Source organism: Chelonia mydas, chromosome 4, assembly GCF_015237465.2.
Source record: "Chelonia mydas isolate rCheMyd1 chromosome 4, rCheMyd1.pri.v2, whole genome shotgun sequence".
NCBI lineage: Eukaryota > Metazoa > Chordata > Testudines > Cheloniidae > Chelonia > Chelonia mydas.
This window is the reverse complement of record NC_057852.1, coordinates 69483016-69506211: the sequence shown is the minus strand read 5'-3', so window position 1 is coordinate 69506211 and position 23196 is coordinate 69483016. Positions and strand designations below refer to the sequence as shown.

At 38.9% G+C, this 23196-nt stretch overlaps 1 protein-coding gene across 2 annotated transcripts in view; it reads left to right on the top strand.

Annotated features, from left to right (window-relative positions):
• LOC102931483 (probable ATP-dependent RNA helicase DDX60) overlaps positions 1 to 23196 on the top strand; it is a 71086-nt gene that overhangs the window by 17687 nt on the left and 30203 nt on the right. The window contains exons 9-20 of one of the 2 annotated variants that reach the window (XM_007067046.4): positions 1731 to 1872; positions 2577 to 2732; positions 5158 to 5257; positions 6823 to 6938; positions 8701 to 8864; positions 11685 to 11931; positions 15244 to 15410; positions 17213 to 17377; positions 18766 to 18915; positions 19437 to 19556; positions 20783 to 20878; positions 22499 to 22614. In XM_007067046.4, the coding sequence (XP_007067108.2) occupies positions 1731 to 1872; positions 2577 to 2732; positions 5158 to 5257; positions 6823 to 6938; positions 8701 to 8864; positions 11685 to 11931; positions 15244 to 15410; positions 17213 to 17377; positions 18766 to 18915; positions 19437 to 19556; positions 20783 to 20878; positions 22499 to 22614 (1739 nt within the window). The remainder of the gene's footprint in view (positions 1 to 1730; positions 1873 to 2576; positions 2733 to 5157; positions 5258 to 6822; positions 6939 to 8700; positions 8865 to 11684; positions 11932 to 15243; positions 15411 to 17212; positions 17378 to 18765; positions 18916 to 19436; positions 19557 to 20782; positions 20879 to 22498; positions 22615 to 23196) is intronic. The other variant, XM_027829276.3, reaches the window with a different exon arrangement.

The window sequence follows — 23196 nt, the reverse complement described above, 5'->3', positions numbered from 1 at the left end:
TGGTAAGTGGAGACAAGCCCTTAGTGTCATAGAGTCTCCCACCTCCCAAGTGAATGCCTAAGCCCCTGTACTACAAGTCATTCTTTTGTTCTCTGGCCCAAGGACTGTTGAAATATTTATCCACAGTGCACATGCCCAGAGGCAGGAACATAGGCACCTAGGGACCTTGTACTCCGAAAGCTTAGACACCAAGAGAGTTTAGGCACCTACAGGGTTCAGTGGGAGTTCTGTGGATCACACTGGAGGCAAAACTGGGATTTAGGCATTTAAACCTCAGATTTAGACACTAAATCTGGGATTCAGGTTCTTGAAGACCTTCAGAGATCCTGCCCAAATATGGCTTTTAAAATGAAGGATTGGCTACCTTTTAAAGTGGTTTTATCATGCTATCCATTACAGTAATCACTATCATGAGTGCAAACTTGTGTGTCCTAAGACATAGGATGAGCATATTTAATTTTTAAATCACTCTCTTTGCAAGCCTACATTTTCTAATAGAAGATGTGGTCAGATCATTTAACTGTTTGTAGTTTTTAAAAATTATTATTACCAAAATTTTCCAAGTAAGTATTTTTAAAATGTCTAATATTTCAAATAAAGAACCTAGGGGAAAATAATAAAATGAATGATACATCTTAACTATCTTGTGTGTTTAGTTCTTTGTGAAGCTGCATGGCTCTTTGTAGCAAAAATAAATTATAATATTTTGCGCACTGATAGCACCTTTCAGCCAAATATCTCAAAGTGCTTTACAAGTACCAATAACTAAATCCTGCAAACACCAAAACCTGTGTATAACTTTAATCTTGTGAGTAATCCCATTGATTGCAATGGAACCACTTACCTGAGTAAATTATACACAAGTTTAAGCATTTGCATGATCAGGCACTAGACTCACAAGTCCCTTGAGATCAGACATGCACTTAAGATTCCCTCATTTACTGCCAAAATACAGACACCTCTTGAGTGGAGCCCAGCAATTACATAATAACACAGTGAAACTATGCAAAAGTTCAGGAACAAATGAAAAAGAATGCTGTAGCAAGTGAAGATATGAACACTGTCCTCACTGACCTAAAAAGTTCCTTATTCAATCAAATTTGTTGACTTCTGCATTATATTTCTTAAATTTCAGTCTATTGTGTTTTTACTGTACAAGCACCTTTTGCAAATTTAAGGCCCAACTTCACCACCTTTAGCTATGTTGAGTAATGCAATTACTACCTGAATAGTTCCATTGAAACCAATGAGACTCTGTGAGTAAAGTGCTACTCAACATGAATAAAGGGACAGAATCATGCCCTTAAATATGTTATGGCCAGTGTTTCACTACTGTCTTATCAATGCCTTATCTTCTCAAAATGGCACTGGAGTTTTCATAATAATATTACCATTTAGAGCTTACAATGCACTCTCCTGTCAGGTGTAATGGTGACCTATCACTAGTCCCTTTAACTTTTCTAAATCTGTGCTTCTTTCCTACTACTCTGCTTTACACTTTTTCTCCAAATGGTCTAAGTGCATGGATTTGTTTAGCAGACATTCAGACCTTTATGGTCACCAAAAAATCAAGTTGGGTAATTAAAAAAAAACCTTCAAGGTGCATTCAGTATCTGATACTGGAGCCAGAATCTTAAGGGGAAAAAAAAGGTTTTCTTTGCATTGAGTATTGATACCTTGAGCAGACGTTAATCTAGTGTATTCATCCTATTTACCTTTTTTCCTTTTAGCATAAAGGTTGTGAATTTTTTCTTCTGAAACACCTGACAACTGAAAAGCTGTGGAAAGTGGATTTCACTCACTTGCCTGATTTAAGTGATGATCTTTTGTGGAAGAATGTTGCATATTACTATGAAGTAGAAAATGAGCAAGGTACTACATTCATATTTGTTTCTTCACTTGTTAGTTTTTAAACCTAATCTAGATTTTAATCTAACAATAAAACACTCAGCAGTTCATGTCAAATTAATTAATATTAGATTATAACATTGGGCATATACTTGAGCAAGTTGGACCTATGTAGGAGCATCTCTGGGATGCACTATGACATACAGAGACACCATTGTCACAATTCCTCCCCTGCTTCTTCCTCATTCCTCAGGTAGATTAGTGGGTGTGGTAGAAGATTACAATTGCCTATACCAGCAGTAAACTACTGTCCTTTCCCCTATTCCCAGCCTCCTACACTGCTTTAGCTGCTTCAGCAAGTGAGTGATGGGTGTAGTCATGATTCCACCCATTCCCCTCTCTTTCTTGTCCACTCCCTGCCTGCCTGGTTCAGGGAAGGAATAAGAGGGCAAGTAGCTCTGCTTACTTCTAAATGCTTAAACATAAGGCTTGGTGCAAGGCTTGTGTGAATGTGTATTTCAAGTCGGCATTCCACCCACTGTTATTATTCTGTAACAGACATAACTGTGTTCTTTTTTGTCACTTTGATGTTGTGTCTTGTTCTGTATTTACAAAGGTCCTCAATTCTGCCACTCTTATACTGAAGTGTGCAAAAAATTCAAGAAAGCTAGTTATAAAATAAATATTTTCTATCAAAATATTAGTTTCCACTTTACATTTCATTTTAGGATTAAACTTGGATATGGGGGAAAAAATTAAGAGAGAGTATGAATATCTGTGGAGTATCATATCAAAACTAGCTGGAAAGGATGATGATGGAAAGTCTTTGCCTCTGAGGAGAACTTCTACATCTTTTCTTAAAAAGAGAGCTTCACCAATTAAAGGTACCATAGTAACAATCTTCAAAGTTACACTATGTTATTATTTTAACTCATGATTTTAAAATTTGTATTTATTAAGGCTCTATTCTGCAGAGAATATGTGATTCCTCCATTAACAGAACAGTCTGCTTAATCTTTTGACATATTTCAAAGAAATCTTACTGCTTAGTGAAAACAACAATCTTTTAAAATATTCCTCCTTTAATAGGAGCTATTGAGTTGACCAAACTCTTGCCTACATTTCATCAGAGGCAACTAGTATGGAGGGTTTCATACATAGCTGGGCAAATACTTAAAAAAATTGATTGGGATTTTTAAATGAATTTGTTCTGACTCTTCAGACCCTTTTTGAATTCACCTCTCACAAATGTTCTCACAAATTGGTTAACTGGCAGTCATGTTAACAGTCATGTCTGTGAAAATGATGATTTCAAAGAAACTGAATTCTGAATTAGGAAAGAAATAGTCACATAAGAAACATTATTTTAAGAACTAGGCCCATTCAGTTAGGGGGACAAAAAGCATCATATGACCCACATATCCAAACAAAACCAGCTAACAAATCTAATCATTCTCGATATTCACAATGACCTGCCCCTAATTAATGAACTTGCAAAGTGTTATTCAGTCCTATGCAATCAAGAAAATTGCAGGATGACTGCAAACCGCTCATGAAAAGAAGTAGTAAAATGTGTCAAATTATCTGCAACTAGTTATTTACCTATCTCTAGTTTCATCAGTTAGGAAACAGAAGCTGGAGAGATAGTTCTGGGTATTCTGCAATTAGCAGATACACTAAGGATCACTGTAGCTAAGCCTTGTCTTCACTGCTTAAAAAAAAGTGTGTTTCTTACCCCAGGGTAACTAATGCATGTGAGCCATGCCAAGGTAAAAACACAGTGAAGATAAGGTTCTTTAGCTTTACTGTTTGGTAAACTAGGTGAGGGAAGAGGAAGGTGAGTGCTGACCTGACCTGATCTCTTGAGATTCTTCCCAGCCCATTTCTATGATTTTATTATTATAGTTTACCTTGCTATAAAACTAATGTGCTTTATCTTCACTGTTTTTTTCTTGGGATAGCTCGCTCACATTCAGGCTTGCTGACAGTAATTCTGGCCCCCAGGCAGAACAGTGAATGGGCCCCCTGCAAAGGGATGGCTGAAGTTTTCGCGCGGTGCTGCGCCTGCACTGGCTGGTGCCCAGCGAACTGTTGCCAGCTGCACTGATGGGTGCGTTCTTCTGGCATGTCCAGGGCTTCCACATGCCCACTTGTCTGCCTTCGCCGGCACCAACCCGGATCCGTACGAGCCCTGCGACCTACCCGGGCTATTTAAAAGGGCCTGGGGGCTCCCAGCTGTCACCGCCCCTACTGGTGTGATGGCTGTATTCCTTTTGTTTATAACGGAGGTCTGTGTGACAATGTCTGCCATGCTCTACCCAGAATAATAGCGAAAGGATATAGTCCTGTTCATAGTATTTATTATTTTAAGTAACAGTAATAAGGAGAGTACAGAAAAGAATGGTCAGAGAGGAATGCACACATTCTCATTCACTTTTTCACTTTTGGAAATTGTAACACCACCACAATTAGAGTCAGCTGCAAGTCAGGATAAGAATCTTGGCAAATATTAAAAGACCTAGCAAGAAAGGAAAATAAATATGAATTGAAAGAAACAACTGTGAGAAATTAATTTGGAAAACAACAGGTAATTAATTCAAGCTACAGTTAAATTATTTACATTGCATGTGTCGCAGCAAATAAGACACAAGCAACATAAATAAATTAGTACAAGTGGGGAGAGGACAGCCTACTTTAATGCTATATTAGGTTAAATTACAAGAACTGTTCTACTGGTTAAGTTTCAGTTTTTCTTTTGCCTTTCCTAGTATAAAGTTCCTTATAATTTTACGGATCGTTTATAAGTTACACATTCTGCTGTTTCTCTCTGTGCTCAGTCAAGTAAGATTGTAAATGACAGAGGCCAAAATTTTCAAACCTGAATGGCTAAAATTAGGTTCCTACATAAAAGTAGCCCAAAATGCTAAGCAGAACAAAGTGGCTTGATTTTCAAAGGTGATGAGCATCTACAACTCCCATTTCAAAGCAGGCCACTTTTATTTGGGAGCCTAAGTATGGATTTAAAAGCCTAATTTTAGATTCTTAGGTTTGAAAATTTTGGCTAGAAGGAATTAGTTCTGTGCATTACAGAACCTTCTGTTAGCCGGTTTCACAGAGCAATAATATTAATCAAAACTCTGCCTGGATATTTTATTCACTAAATCTGAGCTATCAGTATAGGCTTGAATGAAGGGCTTTGTGACTTTGCTTCACTGAAATTGCATTTGGACAGTATTTTAAGATGTTGCTGTAAATATGTTACTGTAGCAAACTTTTGAAGAACTGTCTTTTTTTTTTCAAATTGAAAAGAATCCAAGAATATTCCTAATCTAGGTCTGATACCCATGACATCTATGGTTGTGGATGAATTTGCTGGGGATATTCTAAGTAGCCTACCATTTTTAAAAAGGTATGTGTCTGTTTTACTTTTTTTTATTTTTCTGAATATATATAAGATTAAATCATTAGGTATCGTGGTTTTGTCATGTTCTAGGAATTTTCATTGTGATGATGACTATTTTTGTTTTCATAATTTGGTATCAAACAACCCAGGCGACACTTTGAAAATATTAATTAAAATGTAGGAAGTTAAGAAGTAAGTGCATTAAAATGTAACAGCAAACAAACAAAAACATATTGGAAAAACAGAGTAGCCTGTCGTGGCATTTCTATATATTATAAGATGTTCTTGAGTGCTGTTCTCTCATAAACATGTACATGTGGGTTTCATGTATGTGTCTCTCTACCTCTCTCACACACCCACACCCACAGCCCCTCCCACCCACCAATTTATAATATACACCCAAAATCTCTGAAATGAAGACCATGATTAACAATTCTGCTCTTGAGGCATAATGGAACTTCTACGATAAGGGTACAGCTTGTCTGTGCAGAAGATGGAGCTTTCGCAGGGACTGAGCTGAAACTATGGAATGAATTTCCACAGGAACTAAGGACCATCAGAAACCTCACCACCTTCCACTCCAAGTACAAGACACATTTTTTTGAACTGCCTTCTCTGCTATAAACACATAGCAGTGTGTACATTAACCCCCCCTCCAAACTCTCCAAACCAGAAACAATGTCCCTCCAAACCTTTCCAAAACAAATCACTACATTGCACACACAAATTTCCCTCGGTGGAGACCATATGAGAGAGGGAACAAATCACAAGTGACAAATGTTAGTCACATCACTTAACACACTACTGGAAGGTGCCCAGATATTATAGCGATATGTGCAATATAACAATTGATATAGAATAGAACCACATTATTAAAATGTTACACACAATAGGACCACAATCCTCCATTCTCTGACCACCCAAGACACCCACTGAATTCAGCCTGGGTTCAGAGTGCCAAATCAGGTTGCCAGTGTGAACCACATTGGGAGCTTTGGCTTGTTGCTCCCAAGAAGGTACTGTAGACCATGTCAGCTGCCAAAATCATGTCTATACTTGGACTCCCATTGCTACAAACATCAGTTCTTTTAAACCAGAGTTAGCAACAAGGGGAACATTTTCTAAATATAGACAGACCCTGAGACCACCTGGGATGGGAAAGAGCCAGTTAGGTGGTTTGTAACAAGTTACTATGGCACTGGGGTGAATTTCACACATAAGAGGTATATGACCTCACCCCAAATGTTTTCTAAGGTAAGTATTCAGGTGTTGATTAAAGTGAGCAGATGGTTATGTATCTTTGCTTAATTGAAACTACAGAATTAAATCCTGGCCCCACTGAAGTCATTGGGAGTTTTTCCTTAACGTCACCAGGGCTGGGTTTTTACCTACAGACTCTAAATATTTTATACGTTTACAATTGCATTTTCATAATTTTATATTATTCCATGTAGGTTCTATCGGACCAGCAAACTACTGATGTGACATGTATTTTAAAACCTTTATTTCTGAAAATAATTAATTATATTATAAATAGTATACATTATCAGTATTGTGTCTTTTGTTGTTAGTGATGACTCTGCTGTTACTTCACTTATTAAACAAAAAGAATTTGATGAAATTCGACACTGGCATTCAGGAAAGCTTCTCAGTGATGATTATGACAGAACAAAGTCCAGTTCTCAAAGTAAGACCCTATTCTGTTAAAGCCTATTCAGATAAAGCTAAAGTATTATCAGTGTGGGTAGTTTTATAGTTTCAGAAAATGATTTAAAAGTTGCACTAATTTAATGAAACAATGTGTATTGGGGTAGAGATAGTCTTTTCGGTGTGTGTAGTACCTAGCCCAATAGGGTTCCAGTCCTTGATTGGGGGACACAGGTGCTATTGTAATACAAATAGTGATAATTAATATAAAAAAGCAACTTGGGTCTGGAATAATGTTTTCTCCATTTAGAAATAATGGGAATTGCTGAGATTATTTTAGTAGGACTACTCACATGCCTAAAGTTAAACATGTCTGTAATTGTTTGCAGGATCAATGCCATACTTAATGAACACTCGCAAAAGTGAAAAGTAGCCATTTCACAAAACTGTACATATTAGAAATAAAGCAACAGTTAAACAGTTTTCCGTTTCATATACTAAGCAATCAATATTTGATGGACAAGATTTATTATTTTTTTCATGAAAGGTCATCATTGTGTAGGGCAGGCTTTGATTCACTGTTCTGTAGTACAATTCCATAGCATGCTAATAATATCACTTTTTCTTCCTTTTTTTGTTTCTGTTATGCTGAATAATTATTCTGAGTTTATTGAAATTTAAGGCTAAATTATTCCTGCCCCTGCATGGGTGTGCTAGAGAGGAGGTCTCACTGGAATATTGTGTCCAGTTCTGGGCACCACATTTCAGGAAAGATGTGGACAAATTGAAGGAAGTCCAGAGAAGAGCAACAAAAATGATTAAAGGTCTAGAAAACATGACCTGTGAGGATAGATTGAATAAATTGGATTTGTTTAGTCTGGAGAAGAGAAGACTGAGAGGGGACATGATAACAGTTTTCAAGGGAGAAAAATTGTTCTTCTTAACCTCTAAAGATAGGACAAGAAACAATGGGCTTAAATTGCAGCAAGGGAGGTTTAGGTTGGACATTAGGAAAAACTTGCCAATTGTCAGGGTAGTTAAGCACTGGAATAAATTGCCCAGGGAGGTTGTGGAATCTCCGTCACTGGAGATTTTTAAGAGTAGGTTGGACAAGCACCTGTGAGGGATGGTTTAGATAATACTTAGTCCTGCCATGAATGCAGGGGACTGAACAAGAAAACCTCTTGAGGTCCCCTCTAGTCCTATGATTCTATGATCTCCACTCAACATCAGACCTGTAGCTCCGTGGGGGAGAGAGGAAAGAGCAATGATTGCTGCTGCTTCACACCCAAGCTCCCCTGAGCCTGTGAATGGCCTGTTTCCTTCCTGAATTCTCCTGAAGCAAACTTCAGAGGAGGGAGTCTGTCCACTCACAGCCTTCTGAGGACTGCCGACTCCACAGGTTGGCAAATTGTGACTTAAGAGTGATGATATTCTAGGCCTGTATTGGCAAACATGACATTACAACAGAGCCTTGGTACTTCTTACATGGCCCATACCTTTATTGTGGCCCTGCTGCTGCTCTGAAATACTGAATAATTTAAAAACAAATCCTCCATTGAAACCATCTATTTCTAAACAGCATCTTCAGTTCTCTCTCTCTGGCAGTTCCAAAGAGCTGCTACTGTGGTTTGCAGAGAATTGCACCAAATGGCATGACATTACAAAGCACTTTTGCAGTGGAAGACAAAGCCTTCATGCCTCACAGTATAAAAACTGAAAGGAAGGGCAGTATATAGGCAAGGAGGTAAGGGATATAAAAAGCATGTATGTGTGTGTAACATCATTTGTGTATTTTGAAGCAATGGGCAAAGATCCGTGGGCCCTTCGAAGCAATCAAAAGTTGCAGTCTTTTCTACGCTTTTATGGATCATCACTGGAAGGCAACATTTCAAAAACAATTGTAACCCAACTGGATACTCCAAAGAAGGCTTATTCTGACATGAAGAACAGCAAAAAAATTAATGTAAGATCTGTGAAGTATCTCCATAAGATCAGAATGATTGTTTTATGCATGTATTGCACAGTAGTGATTTTTTAATTTTGCTTTAAACCATCTAGTACAGGAATTTCTACCATTCTTTTTCTGCTATTGTAAGGGTTCTGATTTGGGATATCCATCTTTTCAGTAATTAGGGCATCTAGATTTTCTCTCATTTCTTACTGAAGGAGTTCCCTCCTGCCTCATTTCTCCATTCACCCTTCCATTTTATTAATGGCACAATCTGGGTCCCACTGCAATCAGCGTGAGCTTTGCTGTTGATTTCCCAATCCTGCATTGAGCTCTGTCTAGGTAGATTCCCTCTCCTTGTGTGAAGATCACTGCAGGATAAGGGACTAAGTCAATAATTGGTAAGGGAAGACAAATTTTTGTCTTATTTTGTCTTATTGTCTTATTTTACACTGTCAGATTGCTGCTCTCTGCAAAGGCTATGTAGGTTTATAACTGTAGGTAGACAGATCCATTGATCACCTCAGAATCAAATCAGATTAACATTTATCTCACAGGAAGTGCTTGCAATAGGGAAAATTAGTATTTTTTATACAAGAAATCACACAACCAGGACAAGAAGTGATGGCTATATTGATATCAAAAATTTGAATGTAGTAGATAGCGGACACTGGAGAGGAAGTGGCTTGAACAGCTAAAGGATATGAGTGGGTTACTGGAATTGTATTAGTATGTTGTAGATTTTATTCTGTCACAATATTGTTTATTCTAAACATTGTAAAGCTCCTAGAGCTCTGAATAGTGTTGCCAGCCGTCCGGTTTTCGAATGGAACGCCCGGCTGAAAGGGGACCCTGGCGGCTCCGTTCAGCACTGCTGACTGGGCCGTTAAAAGTCTGGTTGGCCACCCACAGAAGGGCAGGCAGGGTGCCTGCCTGGCTCCCAGGAAGAGGCTGGCATCTCCCCTTGGCTCCTAGGCATAGGGATGTCCACAGGGGCTCTGCGGGTTGCCCCTGCCCCGCATGTCCCCGGCTCCATAGCTCCCATTGGCCAGGAACCGTGGCCAGTGGGAGCTGCGGGGAGTGGCGCCTGCAGGCAGGGGCAGAGCACAGAGCCCCTGGCCCCTCCACTTAGGAGCAGGACATGTTGGCCGCTTCCAAGAGCCACCTGAGGTAAGTGCTGCTTGGCTGGAGCCCACACCCCTCATCCCCTCTCACACCCCTACCCCTGCCCCTGTACCCCAAACCCCTCAACTCCAGCCCCACCCCAGAGCCTTCAACCCCACCTGGAGCCCTCACCCCCTCTTGCAACCTCTGCCCCAGCCTGGTGAAAATGAGCGAGTGAGTGAGGGTGGGGGGATGGAGTGAGCAGGGGTGGGGTCTCGGAGAAGGGGCAGGGCCTTGGGGCAGAGACAGAGCAAGGGTGTTGTAAATAGAAAGTTGGCAACCTTCGCTCTAGATAGATGTTGGCAAAAATGTGAATTAATAAATAAATGCATAAGATACTATTGTTTTAAAAAATATTTAGTAGCAGAGTTGGAAAGAGTGGCAGGCACAGGGCTGGGGAGGGTGTCTAGCGCGAGGTGTTGGAGTGCTCTTCTGTACACGTTTATTTAGTGGTCAGTAGGCCTGTGGGGCATACCTGCCTACAATGAAGAACTTGTGCAGCCTACAGACAGAATTCAACATTTTCAGCACTGAACCAAGACTGGTCTTTTCTTTACAGACAATCACATATTTATTAAGATGTAGCTGCACTGACTTCAATGGAACTAGGCCCATTTATACCAACTGAGAATCTGGCCCCCAATCTTTAAATAATAACTTCAGGTGAAATTCTGGCTCCACAAAGCCAATAGAGAAACTCCCACTGCCTTCACTGGGGCCAGAATTACTCACAGGGCCTAGTTTTGTAATCTCTGCAGTAACAAAAAGTGCACTAAGACCGAGATTGTGATGAGTGCAGGTAAATTTATATCTAAAAGTGAATGACATAGTTTGTAATGAAATACAGTTCAGAGACAGCAAAGTAAAAATGTTGACTACTCTTTGCCCTGCCTTGCTACTTTGGAGCATGAATCTGCAATCTTTGCATTGAGTAGTGCTTTACAAACAAGAGTAATCCTGTGGTCTATAGCTGGAAGATGGCAATTGTGGTGCTATTTTATTGCCTTGCACCTTTCATAGTTTTCTACACCTGTGAAAAATGGGTGTAATATATTACTATTCTGATCTGTTAGCATTACATTCTCTTTCCTTCAATGGAAACACTCTTAGATTGCAAATTTTTTAAAGCAGGAGTCATCTTTTGTATATATATATATATGTACACTGGCTAGAAAAACATGGTTCCAAACCCAGAATTAGGGCCTCTAAGTGCTATTTCAATACAAATAAATAAATAACTACATAAATTACAAAACAGCTGAGAATCAAGCAGTGTATTTGGTGTTCATTGCAATTGAAATACTAGTATTTATCCACGTATATTAACTGTTAAAATAACTTTAAAAATCATAGTTGTGACATAATGTGAAGAAAATACCCATCAGATAAAGTTATTGACAATATCACAAGATATATTGAGTAACCAGAATAAAAAATTGTGGAACTTCCCTTAGTCCACTGACTACTGAATTATTTTGAAGATATTTTTTATAAAAGCCAATTTATAGATGAATAATGAGCAATAAGTATTTTTAAGCAGTGAGTTACTTAGTGATGCTCACACGTCAATCTTTGTTACATTAGATTACTTGTAAGACATTAGCATTTGTTCTTTAAAATTTCACAAAAGTGTAAAATTTTATATATGTAATATATTTATTTTACTGGCAGAAGACCAAAGCAGAAGTAATTATTGAGGAAAACCAAAAGAGAATGAAAGCTGAAGAGGAAAGAAAAGAACAGAAACAATGGGATGCTCTTTCCATTGAAAAGCTAATACAAGAGAATTTTAACTCTGGAATAAGTAAACTAGAGGATTTTCTCAAGAAGTGTCAAAGTAATTCTGTGAAATGTACTGCAGAAATGGCAGGATTGAATACTTGCTTTGAAGTGTGGATAGAACAATGCAAAGACCAAGGTATGTGAAAGTATGCTTGGGTCTTTTTTGGAGGGGTTGGCAGTCATTATTTAACTGTAACAAGACTGCAGAAGAAAATCCTAATAAACTTTACCTGTTGTAGTACTATTGGGTTTTTATTTTAAGAGCACATGGCTAGCTGGTATAAGTGTTCAGGGGAAGGGAGTGCAAAGGACCCTGCCTGTCACCCACATGCCTCCAGCACAAGAAATATGTGCAACTGGAGTATCCTTCAGGGGATTTGTCTCTCTATGGAGAAGGGAGTATGTACCTGCCATTGGTATCTTAGCTGATCATTTTGGTTTCTTTTGTGTACTGTAATAGTTTTCCATAATCGGGGTATTCCAGATTTTGTTAAATCAGTTTTGTAACACAGGGCAAAGGATCACAAGTTGGCTGCTGCTTCCAGTTGGATAATGACACAAAGGAATTGTATTCATTTTGAGGTGTTGTGTACCATGTCAGGTCTGTGGAATTCTATGCGAAGTAGAGCAAGGCTGACTTTCACAGTAATCTGTATATAGATTCATAGATACTGAGGTCAGAAGGGACCATTATGATCATCTAGTCTGACCTCCTGCACAACGCAGGCCACAGAATCTCACCCACCCACTTCTGCAATATCCGGGGTCTGTGTTATAAAGTGGAATATTTCATGGTATATTAGCGGAATATCTTATGCCAGAGTCTGAGAATCGAAGGGAAAATCAGCCACAAAGAAGTCTTTGGTTTTGCCATTAGTTTTTTGTTTTAAGGTAATTCATATGAAAAGAGACATTTTGGCACTCTCTCTCTTTGGCAAAGTTAATTTATACTAAAATAAAGAACCTATCAGTCTTAATTATTTTTTTGATGAATTACAAACTAATCATATACAACTACAGTGCATGCAAATTACATGGTCCAACTAAGAAATCATTTAAATTCCTTAAGAAAGAACACAGGTCAAACTGCAAAACAAATATGAACACAACTTCCACATTCACTTCTGAATATGTTTTGCAGTATAAAATAATTCTGACAAGTACATTAGGTCCTTACACTAACTTTTATACAAGCATGTATATTGTTTTTCACTGTCATCAACAGAGTTTGATCACACATCCACACCTTTTCCATTTCAGGTTTACATGCAATTGGTGAGAATTATCATAAAGTTATCCTCTCTGTGGCCCAGCTCATACAGGGAGCTACAACACATATCTTACCAGTTTTGTAAGACCACAACAGAATACTGAACATCTAGATTTTTGGTTTCTCTCCTTGGTTCTGGGAGCAGATTGTGATGTAGTAATTACAGGCAGCAAAGCTACATGTAACACCACCCCTCTGTAAGTCATCTGTGGGGACTGATACTGGGACCTCTGAAGGTAAAAAGCAGGAGCCACTACTATTTGACCTAAAGAACCATATCGCTTAGCACAGGGGTTCTCAAACTAGGGGTCAGGACCGGGGAGTCGTGAGGTTATTACATGGGGCGTCGCGAGCTGTCAGCCTCCACCCCAAACCTGCTTTGCCTCCAGCATTTATAATGGTGTTAAATATATAAAAATGTGTTTTTAATTTATAAGGGGGGGGGGTTGCACTCAGAGGCTTGCTATGTGAACGGAGTCACCAGTACTAAAGGTTGAGAACCACTGTCTTAGAACCCTATAGCCAAGTAGTAAATTTAAATATGTAGGCAGCTGCTAAAGGCTGACAGAGAGCCACACTGCATTCATAAGGGGGAAGAGTTTAGACAAACACCTAATTTGACATATCACTTTTAAAAGACTATGTGGCAAAGTAGAAGAGCTTTGGCTCTGTTATATAGTAGTGACCTGGGTCACCAGTAGTAATGATATAGTAGTGACCTGGGTTCTAATTCCAGCTCTCTCTGAAATGCTCTTGTGCAGTCTCTGTTACTTTTTCTGTTTAATGCACGAATGATAATAACCACTCAGCGTACAAAGCCTTGGTTCATAGTAAGGATTGCAAAAGTACAGAAATATTTTCAGTGCAGTAGCTGGGACTAGAACTCATGGTCTCTGGCCTTGTAGGTTAGCATAGCATTTACTACGCTAATCAAACACTCTCAACTTGCTTCCTAAAAATTGTGTGATGGCTGTAACTTTTCATGCCATTGTGAAACTACATACAGCCAGAACCCAAACAATGATTTCCATGAGCAGTTTGTGAGAGCTGGCAAAACTGATGTAGTAAGTGACAGGGGAAAAGGAAGAATACCAACATTTTGGGAGGATCATCATGGAAAACACCTGTGTTTATGGTAACATCAAACCAATGTATCAGAACCCTGTTCTCCACTCTCCAGCTCCTATTCTCCTATCCCATGGTGTGGATTCTAAACTCCAAATACACTGCAGTATCATATCCCCCTGTCATTTAATGCAAGTACTGGACACCAGAAGAATATATTTTAAAGTAATACAGATGTTCTAAAATGGCAATGAGGTGTAAACAGAAAAGGATTTAAAAAAAAAAAGTCCAAACCACCACCTACATGCACTGGCCATGAAGGGAGGCAGATGTGTAAAGCATCAGAGCATATTTATTATTTTGTGCATTTTGATTTATACATAACATTTAAATGCACCTATCCAGAGCTCTAGACAAGACAAGTAATACAAGCCAAGTAATACAAACAAAAATAAATGTAGTTTCCTCCCCCAGTTGATCCCCTGAAAAAAGAAAACACTCTAGCCATAAATCCCAGCTCTCAATGCCCAAATCTCAGCAATCAGTTCACATATAGCTGCATAAAAATGTGGGAAGAGATGGGTCTTGCAACATGTCCTGAAGGTCCATAGAGTTGAACTATTTTGGATGTAACTCTCAATACACAGCCTGGGATTAAAATAAATCATAAGATGTCTGCAACAGTAACCCTTGGTAGGACTGCTTCTTGGCTAGTCATTTTCATCCTGTTGTATCCCAGAAAATCTCTACAATGAGGCTTTATGTTAATGGCTTTTATTGGGAGCTTGTTGCTGCAGGGCTTTCCAAGCTGACATCAAAATCAGAGTCATTGCACATGGTCCCATAGGATACAACTACACTGCAATAAAAGAGCTGCAGCACACCCGTGGCTGGCCTGGGTCAGCTGACTTGGGCTTGCAGGTCTCAGGCTGTGGGGCTAAAAATTGTAGTGTTGATGTTTGGGCTCAAGCTGGAGCCCGAGATCTGAGACCTTCCCTCTTTGCACAGAGCCTGTGCAGCTGTGAGGGTCATTTGGCCCTTGTGTGGAGGGTTTAAGATTATCAATATAGTGGTTTGAGATTATCAATATAGCTGAATATTTTGTTTTTCCAGGAAAGAAAGTGAAAGATATAAATGTAGCTGTTGAAGTAATGAGAAGAATCCATTCCTTGCTGGAAAAATATAAAGATGTAATGGAGAAGACAGATTATCAAAAGATTGTCAGATGTCTTAGATACTTTGGATTTGACAATTTAACATGTACTTTAGATCCTTCCCAGGTAATGTGTGTTTCACAACTGTACTATTCTACATGCATATAACTTAATCTCTGCTATAGTTTTTGTCATACAATTTTTATTGTTTTTTTTTTCAAAATATCTACAATTGCATACAAAAAACCTACGTTACAAGAATATTATTTAGATTGCAAAGTCAAGCACTTGAAATATAGGAGATACCAGATTTGTGATTGCCCAGGCAACTTTATTTCTTCCCCGTTGTATGTACCTCTTGTGCAACTAAGTAAGGAAGAGGGCCTGTGGGAAAAAATATGTGATCATGTCGAGGCTGCACTGTGCAATATATGAACAATAGGGCCAAATTAAAATTGCACAGGCAACTGTAAATCTGTCATTTCCTAACTTTCAAGTGCTAATTTGCCACCCACATAATGTTGTTTAAACAAAGTTTGATTTTTTAAATATTATTTCCAAAGTGTATTTTTTTAAAAGAAAAAGGTAAGAACAAATTCAATTACGGGCAACTGGAACAAGCACACGATTGTGCATTGTCAGTTCACACTTTGAACTCTCAGCATTGCAGCATACTTCTGCCACCTAACCTACAGGAATAACAACATTAACTGGCAGTTGGAGAAGGCTGTTATCTCAGAGGGAGATTGGATCGCTGGGTCCAGGAGTGATCATGGAGGGAGCTCAGCTTGATATCTTTCTCTCTCTCATTCCCTCCTCTATCCAGGAGTGGGAGAAGCTCTTGTCCAAGTTCCTACCTTCAGAGAGGATGGACTGCAAGAGCCAGGGGCTATGACTAGGGGGCTTATAGGTGAGGAGAGCTCAGTTTGGTTTTTCCTTTCCCCCTACATCCCCTACCAGGTGGTATGTAGGAGGGTTACATGCTAGGTCTGGAAGGAGCAGTGCAGCCTGGCTCTCTTCAACTCCATCAGCTGCTCCAGCAGCACTCAGATGCCTTAGTAGCTGCCCCACCTTATAATGTTCATGTGTAGTTATTCTTCTGGCAGGCTGACAACATTTTCCTGAGGAACAAAAAATGAGAAAAGGGAAATGGTGATTTTTAACAGATTATATCTCAGTAAAAGATGAATGAAACTTAGTGGGCAAGAAAAGGCACTTTTTCCTGCTTGATAGCTCACCCTCTGTATAATAACATCAAAGCCTACCACAAACAATGCAGGTATTTGAGATTCTCAAAGAAACGGACACAAGAATCTTTTATAAAGGGAAGTGTTAGGCCACCTAAATATAGGACTTGCTGCCGGCTCCCTCTGTAATAAAACTAAAGGCTAGAAAAGGAGGAGTAAGAAGGGGAGGGACATTCTATAACAAACCAGTTAAACCTTTAAAACAAAACTGAGAAACTATTATAATTTAAATTATTTAACCTTGGTTCCATGTTACAATATCTAGCACATCACTCCTACATCTAGAGTGTTATCCCATGTACTGCAGTCTGAGTAATGACCTGATCCTGTGTGGTGCTGGGTGCCTCTAGCATTCAGCACTATTTTTACCACCTCCTGAACTCTTCATTACCATCAACACCAAACGATGGCCAAAGGAGTTTCCAGGCATCCTAATGTTACTGTTTGAGGTCTTGATCCTGCCATCACCTGCAGATTTCTTAACTTCTTGCTACTCTGAGATCATACTAATTTGATGCTTAATTGGAACGAGAAAATGTAACATATTTTAAGTAAATCCTTTTCTTTATTGTAAGAAACGAATAACTAGATATAATATTGCTACTTCACTGAGAAGTGAAAAAAATTTCATTATGATAATATAAACAAACAAGCTGCATCAAAAATTCTAAATGTTTACAGATTCCAGAGGATGACAGAAAAGAGAAGAAGGCAAAGATTTCTAAATATGCTGTTGGCATGGGAGCAGCTCGGTTTCAGCTACAGTACATGGGTCATTGCCTGTTACGAGAAGAGAGAACAGATCGAGATCCCAGGATCCAGCATTTTATTCCAGATACATGGCAGGTAATAGTATATACTGTGAAATTTGACCTACTGTTTTCATAGGTAATTGTTGTTAGAAGAGCCAAGATTAAAATATAACAGAAAATTCTACAGCGCCAAATCAAAAAGCTGTTCACAGCCTCTTTGAAAAGCTGATTTTGGGAACTTAATTTTCAGGGACCTCCAATTTCACCTACAGTGGGTGGCAGGGCTGTGGGAGGAGAATAGGTTATATAAATATACAGACTTTCTATAAAATATAAACTTTCATATTGTAATGGTTTTCTTCTTGATTAGCTTTCAAGTAACTTTTTAAAATACAGATTTAGATTTCAGAATAAGCTGTCTGATCTCTAGTCCAGTTTTAGAAAAGGAAAGTTTATTGTAATTGCCTTGTCTGTTTGTAGAATAGTAGAGGAGAAAGTGGAGATGATGAAATTTATCCATAAGTCTGAGTTTATTTTTGATTTGCTGATGAATGAATGTTTTATTGTTTGTTTGTTTGCCAATTTGCGACAGGGTTTTACCCATTATTTATGTACATCGGGGTTTTACATTGAATTTTCCATAAACTGGTGACATCTTAAAAAAATTGACCCAAATAAGATCACATCAGCTTCCTTGAAAGTGGTTTTGTGTCTGGATGTTTGATGTTTTTTGGGGTCATAGACTAACAGTCCCTATGCTATGGAAAATAAATAATATTTTTTTGATTGCTGGCTTAAGCAGGATTTTTTTTCCAAGTTGATGCTCATTAATGATGACCTAATTTAAACTTGACTGGACAGAGTTTGAGGGCTAGAAAGTCAGCCTTGCATCTGATTTTCCAAAGGCTTTGGAGGGAGGTGCAGTAAGGCAGAGCGAGCAACCTTCATACCCCATAAGAATCAATAATAAGGCCAAGAAGCCTCTCCTTTTGGGACCTCAGGCAAAGATCACCTGAGGCAAGACTGACATTCCAGAATCTCACTGTCTGGAGGGGAAGTCACAACAGCAACGAGCATGCTACTCCAACTTTTCACTAGTCTCTCCATGCACGCAAAGAAGGTCCAACTGAGAAGCGCTGAGCCAAAGGACATGACCATATGCTCCTTGCTTGTAGTTCTAAGTCCTGCTCTGTTATCTCTCCACAATAGTCTTTGGGTATGCAGCAGGTAGAGTTTGTTCAGGAGGAGAAGGCCCCTATTGGGATGAGACAAAGGTCTATTTGGAAGCGTGGCTGTAGGGAAGAAGGCACTGGAGTGAAACGTTTTTTTCCATAGCAGGGCGGCATAGAATTATGCAGTGGTAAAAAGAAAATATGATTGTGTGCTGGTGAATTGAAATGGGTTTAATTGTATCATAATATCTTGAACTGTATAAAAAAGATACTGTCTTGACATACAATCCATGCCACTTTTTATCTGCAGCGAGACCTTCTTGACATTGTAGATAATAATGAATCTGCAGTGATTGTAGCCCCTACCTCATCAGGGAAAACATACTCCTCCTACTACTGCATGGAGAAAATCCTGAAAGAAAGTAACGAGGGGGTGGTTGTGTATGTTGCTCCAACAAAGGTATGGCTTAAATGAGTAGAAGACATAGTTTAATGAAAAGTTATTTACAGCAAAATAAAACATATTTCAATTAAATCCTCAAAACCTCAACTACATTGACTTTGCTGGAGTTAGTGCTTTACACTTGCTGAGGATCTGGCCCAAGTGAGTTAAAACCTTAAGCTTCTATTCAAAGTTGAAATCAGTGAATGCTTTGACTAAGTAAGGACATCAGAATTTAGTATTTGATGTTGTCTTGTCTTCTTACACCTGACACTATTTTTTGTATGATGTTTGCAGTTTTATAGCACATGCTGGGTCCGAGTCTATTATAAAACATTAAAAATTATAAATATAATTATAATTACATTATAAAATATACACTGTAATTTGCATTCAGGATTGACTTTAATGTATTTACACTGGTATAAAATTGGAATAATATAATGGTGAAATAGCCTATTTGTTTATAGTTTTTATTTTCTTAGCTGTCTAAATTTTATTGACGTGTTACTGAGGTGTTGCTTTTCTTTAATAATCAGGCTCTTGTTAACCAAGTGTGGGCTACTGTTTATAATCGATTTAACAAAACGCTGCCTGATGGCATGGTAGTATGTGGTGTTTTCACGAGAGATTACCGCCATGATGCTCTGAACTGTCAGGTATACTCTGTTATTTCAGATTTGTTATTATATGATACACTTCTTTATTTAAATAACAAAGTTTGAATTTCTAGTAGACTGCACCTCAGAAAGTTCATCATGGCACTATTTTTTAAACTATGAACTTCCAAAGACATCAGAATATAACAGAAGAAAACACTAATATTGGAGAAATCTTCACGAACAGACCTTTCCTGATGTTTGAATCTCACTTCATTTTACATGAAGTTCCAGTAGAGATGATAGATCTTGTGCGTACAATAGACTGGTTTGTTTACTTGCCAGTTTTCTAGTTCAGTGGGTAATAATATACACTGAAGTTAACGATCCTGAAAACCATCCCCCCCCTTTTTTAACAAGTATGTTCTCAGTTTCATCTCTCTCTCAAGGAGTAAAGCAGATAAGCAGCTTAATTTAGCACTGCTATTTCTGCAGCTGCTCCTACCAACTGGAGCCTCTGATGGTTTCCTCTCTGCAGTTTTTCCCCAAGGCCACATGGCAGGGGGGAAGGGAAGGCAGCACCTGGGCCCTATATTTCCCAAAATGGGTGTGTGTCTCCCCTGCACAGTTCTGGATCTAGGAGGGTGCTGGGGGAAGAGGTGCCACCAGCTGGGCCCCATTTTACCTCCTCCATTCACTACAGCCATCCCTGCTTTGGCTGTCTATGGAGCTGCTCCTACTGGCTGCAGTCTCTGGGATCTTGAACTATTTTCTAAACTAAATCTACATTTTGCATTTAAAATATAAATTAATAAGTGTCATCACCAGGTTAGCTTACTTTCTAAATGTAGTAATTCATTCCTGGCACAAAAAAGTAATTCAATTTTGGTTCCTATTAGAGAAGATTAATATAGTGGTCAAGAATGGGGTTTTGTACTGTGGGACTGTATATTCTGCAGTCTGGAGCTTTTTTGGCCCCAGTTCAGTTACCCCTGCAGCAGGATAAGTATTCTCTTTTTTGGTGAGAAATCTATTAGAAGAAGAACTTAAGAAGAAAGTGAATAGGGTTTATAATGGTTTGGCTAGTTCAGCTAATATTTAGATTATCTGAAATTTTGGATGCTTATCTGGGACAAACCCAGATTCTGAACCTTTGGGGAATCAGCCACCTCTAGCTGTTATTCACTGAAAATAAAAAATGTGTATTTACATTATAAAAACTATGTCTTATAATAATGTCATTTGTCAGCAGGTTTCAAACTAATGGGCTGCAAACATTTTTTCAGGTACTAGTGACGGTGCCTCAATGCTTAGAAATCCTGCTGCTGTCACCTCACCGCCAGCAATGGGCCAAAAGGATCAGATATGTTATATTTGATGAGGTAGATTTCTACTGTCCTTCTTTGCTTCCACTGGAATTATTAAAGGTCGTTTAAATAAAATGTCAGGAGCTAAGTGAGTTTGGCATGTTTATATGCATATATTCTATTTTTTTTTCCAACAAGCTCCACTCCCTCTTCCAACAGCATTTGGTCAGCTGTCTGTTCACCTTTTTCTTTTGGTACTATCACCCTCACTCATTTTTTTAAAGTCTCCTGTTCATGGCAATTCTCAGCTGGTCTGAAGCACTGGAATTCTAAAGGAAATGTCTCCATGTGAAATGCCATTTGTAATTCAGTTATGAGGGATGTTTGAAGTGCAATATTGAGCTCTCTTCTTTCACATGGACTAGGGTTCTATTCACAGGGGAATCAGGAGCACGCTGTGTCATCCTGTCTGGGGTGGCTCACAACTGTGAGTGGCTACATCAGGAAAGACTGTCAGAAAACAAGGGCAGACACCCCAAACTGGTGGTATGTTCTATAATCAGATTTCACCAAACCAGTAATAAAAGTGAATTCCTGGATCACTGTACCAGTCTTACCATGGAGTCACAGGCAGTCCCCTTAGACTCTCCAGTCTATCTTGCCACCCAGACAGACTGGGCTTTGTGATAATGGTCACTTAAACCAAAAATCACACTGCATCAGGTTTCTCCCAGTCCCAAGAGACCAGCCACTTACCCCAAATCAATTGGTACTCCAGGTCTGACACCAAAGAGAATTCTGGCAGCTAATTCCATAGCAAACTAACTATAGGTTTATTAGCTAAGAAAAGGAAAGGAGTTTTTGAGTGCTTAAAGCAGAGAAAATATATTAGCAGGTGAGTCACAGTTTGTTAGTGCAAACTGTAGCAGAGATACAGTAATCTGCCAGTGTCCCAAAAGTCTCTCGGGGCCACCCAGAATAACTCTGAGGATCTCCATCTTCTTGTTCAGTTATTCTTCCCTGTTAGAATCCAAACAGTCCAGAGTAAAGGATCTTTCTTTCTTTGAATCCATATTTATAAGAGCTGACAGTGTCTCTACTCACATGCACTTTTCCTTTGATAATGATGAGTGAGGAATCCACTTTGAGTCTCTGACCTCAGGTCATCACCACAATGGACATTTGCTTTGGAATTAGACTTTTCTGTTAAAGCCCTTAAATCCTTCATTAGCATTTCACAAGATTTCTTTGATGGGTTATTTAATTACAGGGTATACACCATGTAAATGTTTTCCATTATATTATAACAGGAACAGAAGCAAAAACAATACAAGTAACATTACATTAGTTTTCATGAAGTTTAAACATCTGACTGCACATGTATATGTTACTCACTTTGATCTATACTAATACACAAGCAAATTGGCCTATGGTCCTGATCTGACCTGGTTTGCCAGCATCACACCCTGTCTCTAAATAGTAAATATTTATCCTGGAGAACTTTATGGAAGTGCAACGTGCTGCTATTTCCCCTGCTGTGTGCTGGAAGAGTCTAATTTACTTTGTTAGGACTTGGAAAATTGACAGGACAGTGGGGAAAATATTGTAAATCTACTGTATAGTATAGAAAGTAAAAAATTGAGGGTTTTTTTTCTAATGTCCATATTTAAAAGTGAATATTATGTCCAATAACAGGTCCATTGTCTTGGTGGTGAAATTGGAGCAGAAGTCTGGGAGCACCTTCTAGTTATGATTCGATGTCCATTTTTGGCTCTCTCTGCAACTATTAGTAACCCCAAACATCTTACTGAGTAAATATAATGCGTTATTTTCTTGAAAGTGCAAAATGAGTTGTCTTATTTGATTTGAATTGCTTTGCTTTTTTTATCTCTGTGTATTCTGAAGACATATCTTTAGGGCCTTACCTTGCTATCAAGCAATTCACATGATCTTGGGCTGCATACCCTGCCCCCTCTGCAGTCCCACAGAGTTTTTCATGAGACAATAAGAAGGGAATTCAGCACAGTTCACTGGATATAGTTTCTGGAATAACTTTCCACATTCTGTGAGTTGTGTCATGGGAGGGGATGATTTAGGTGACTTGCATTTATATAAGGGCCAATCCTTGAACCTAATGCATAAACCAAGTAAAGAGGTCCATCTGGGTCAAGGGAGACAATTCACATCGCAGACCGTGTAGAAGCTTGAGAGCTACTCTGTAGCTGCTACTATAACCTTAGCTGCGACAGGGCATTTAGCTAGTGGATCTGTATGTTTGTGGATCTCCAGTTCCTCCTCTTCCCGCACTCATCTGGCCAAGACCCCATCTGCCAGGGCATAGGGAAGCCCTACAAAGCTGGGGTCCTAGCCTATATTAGGTGTTAAGACCCTAC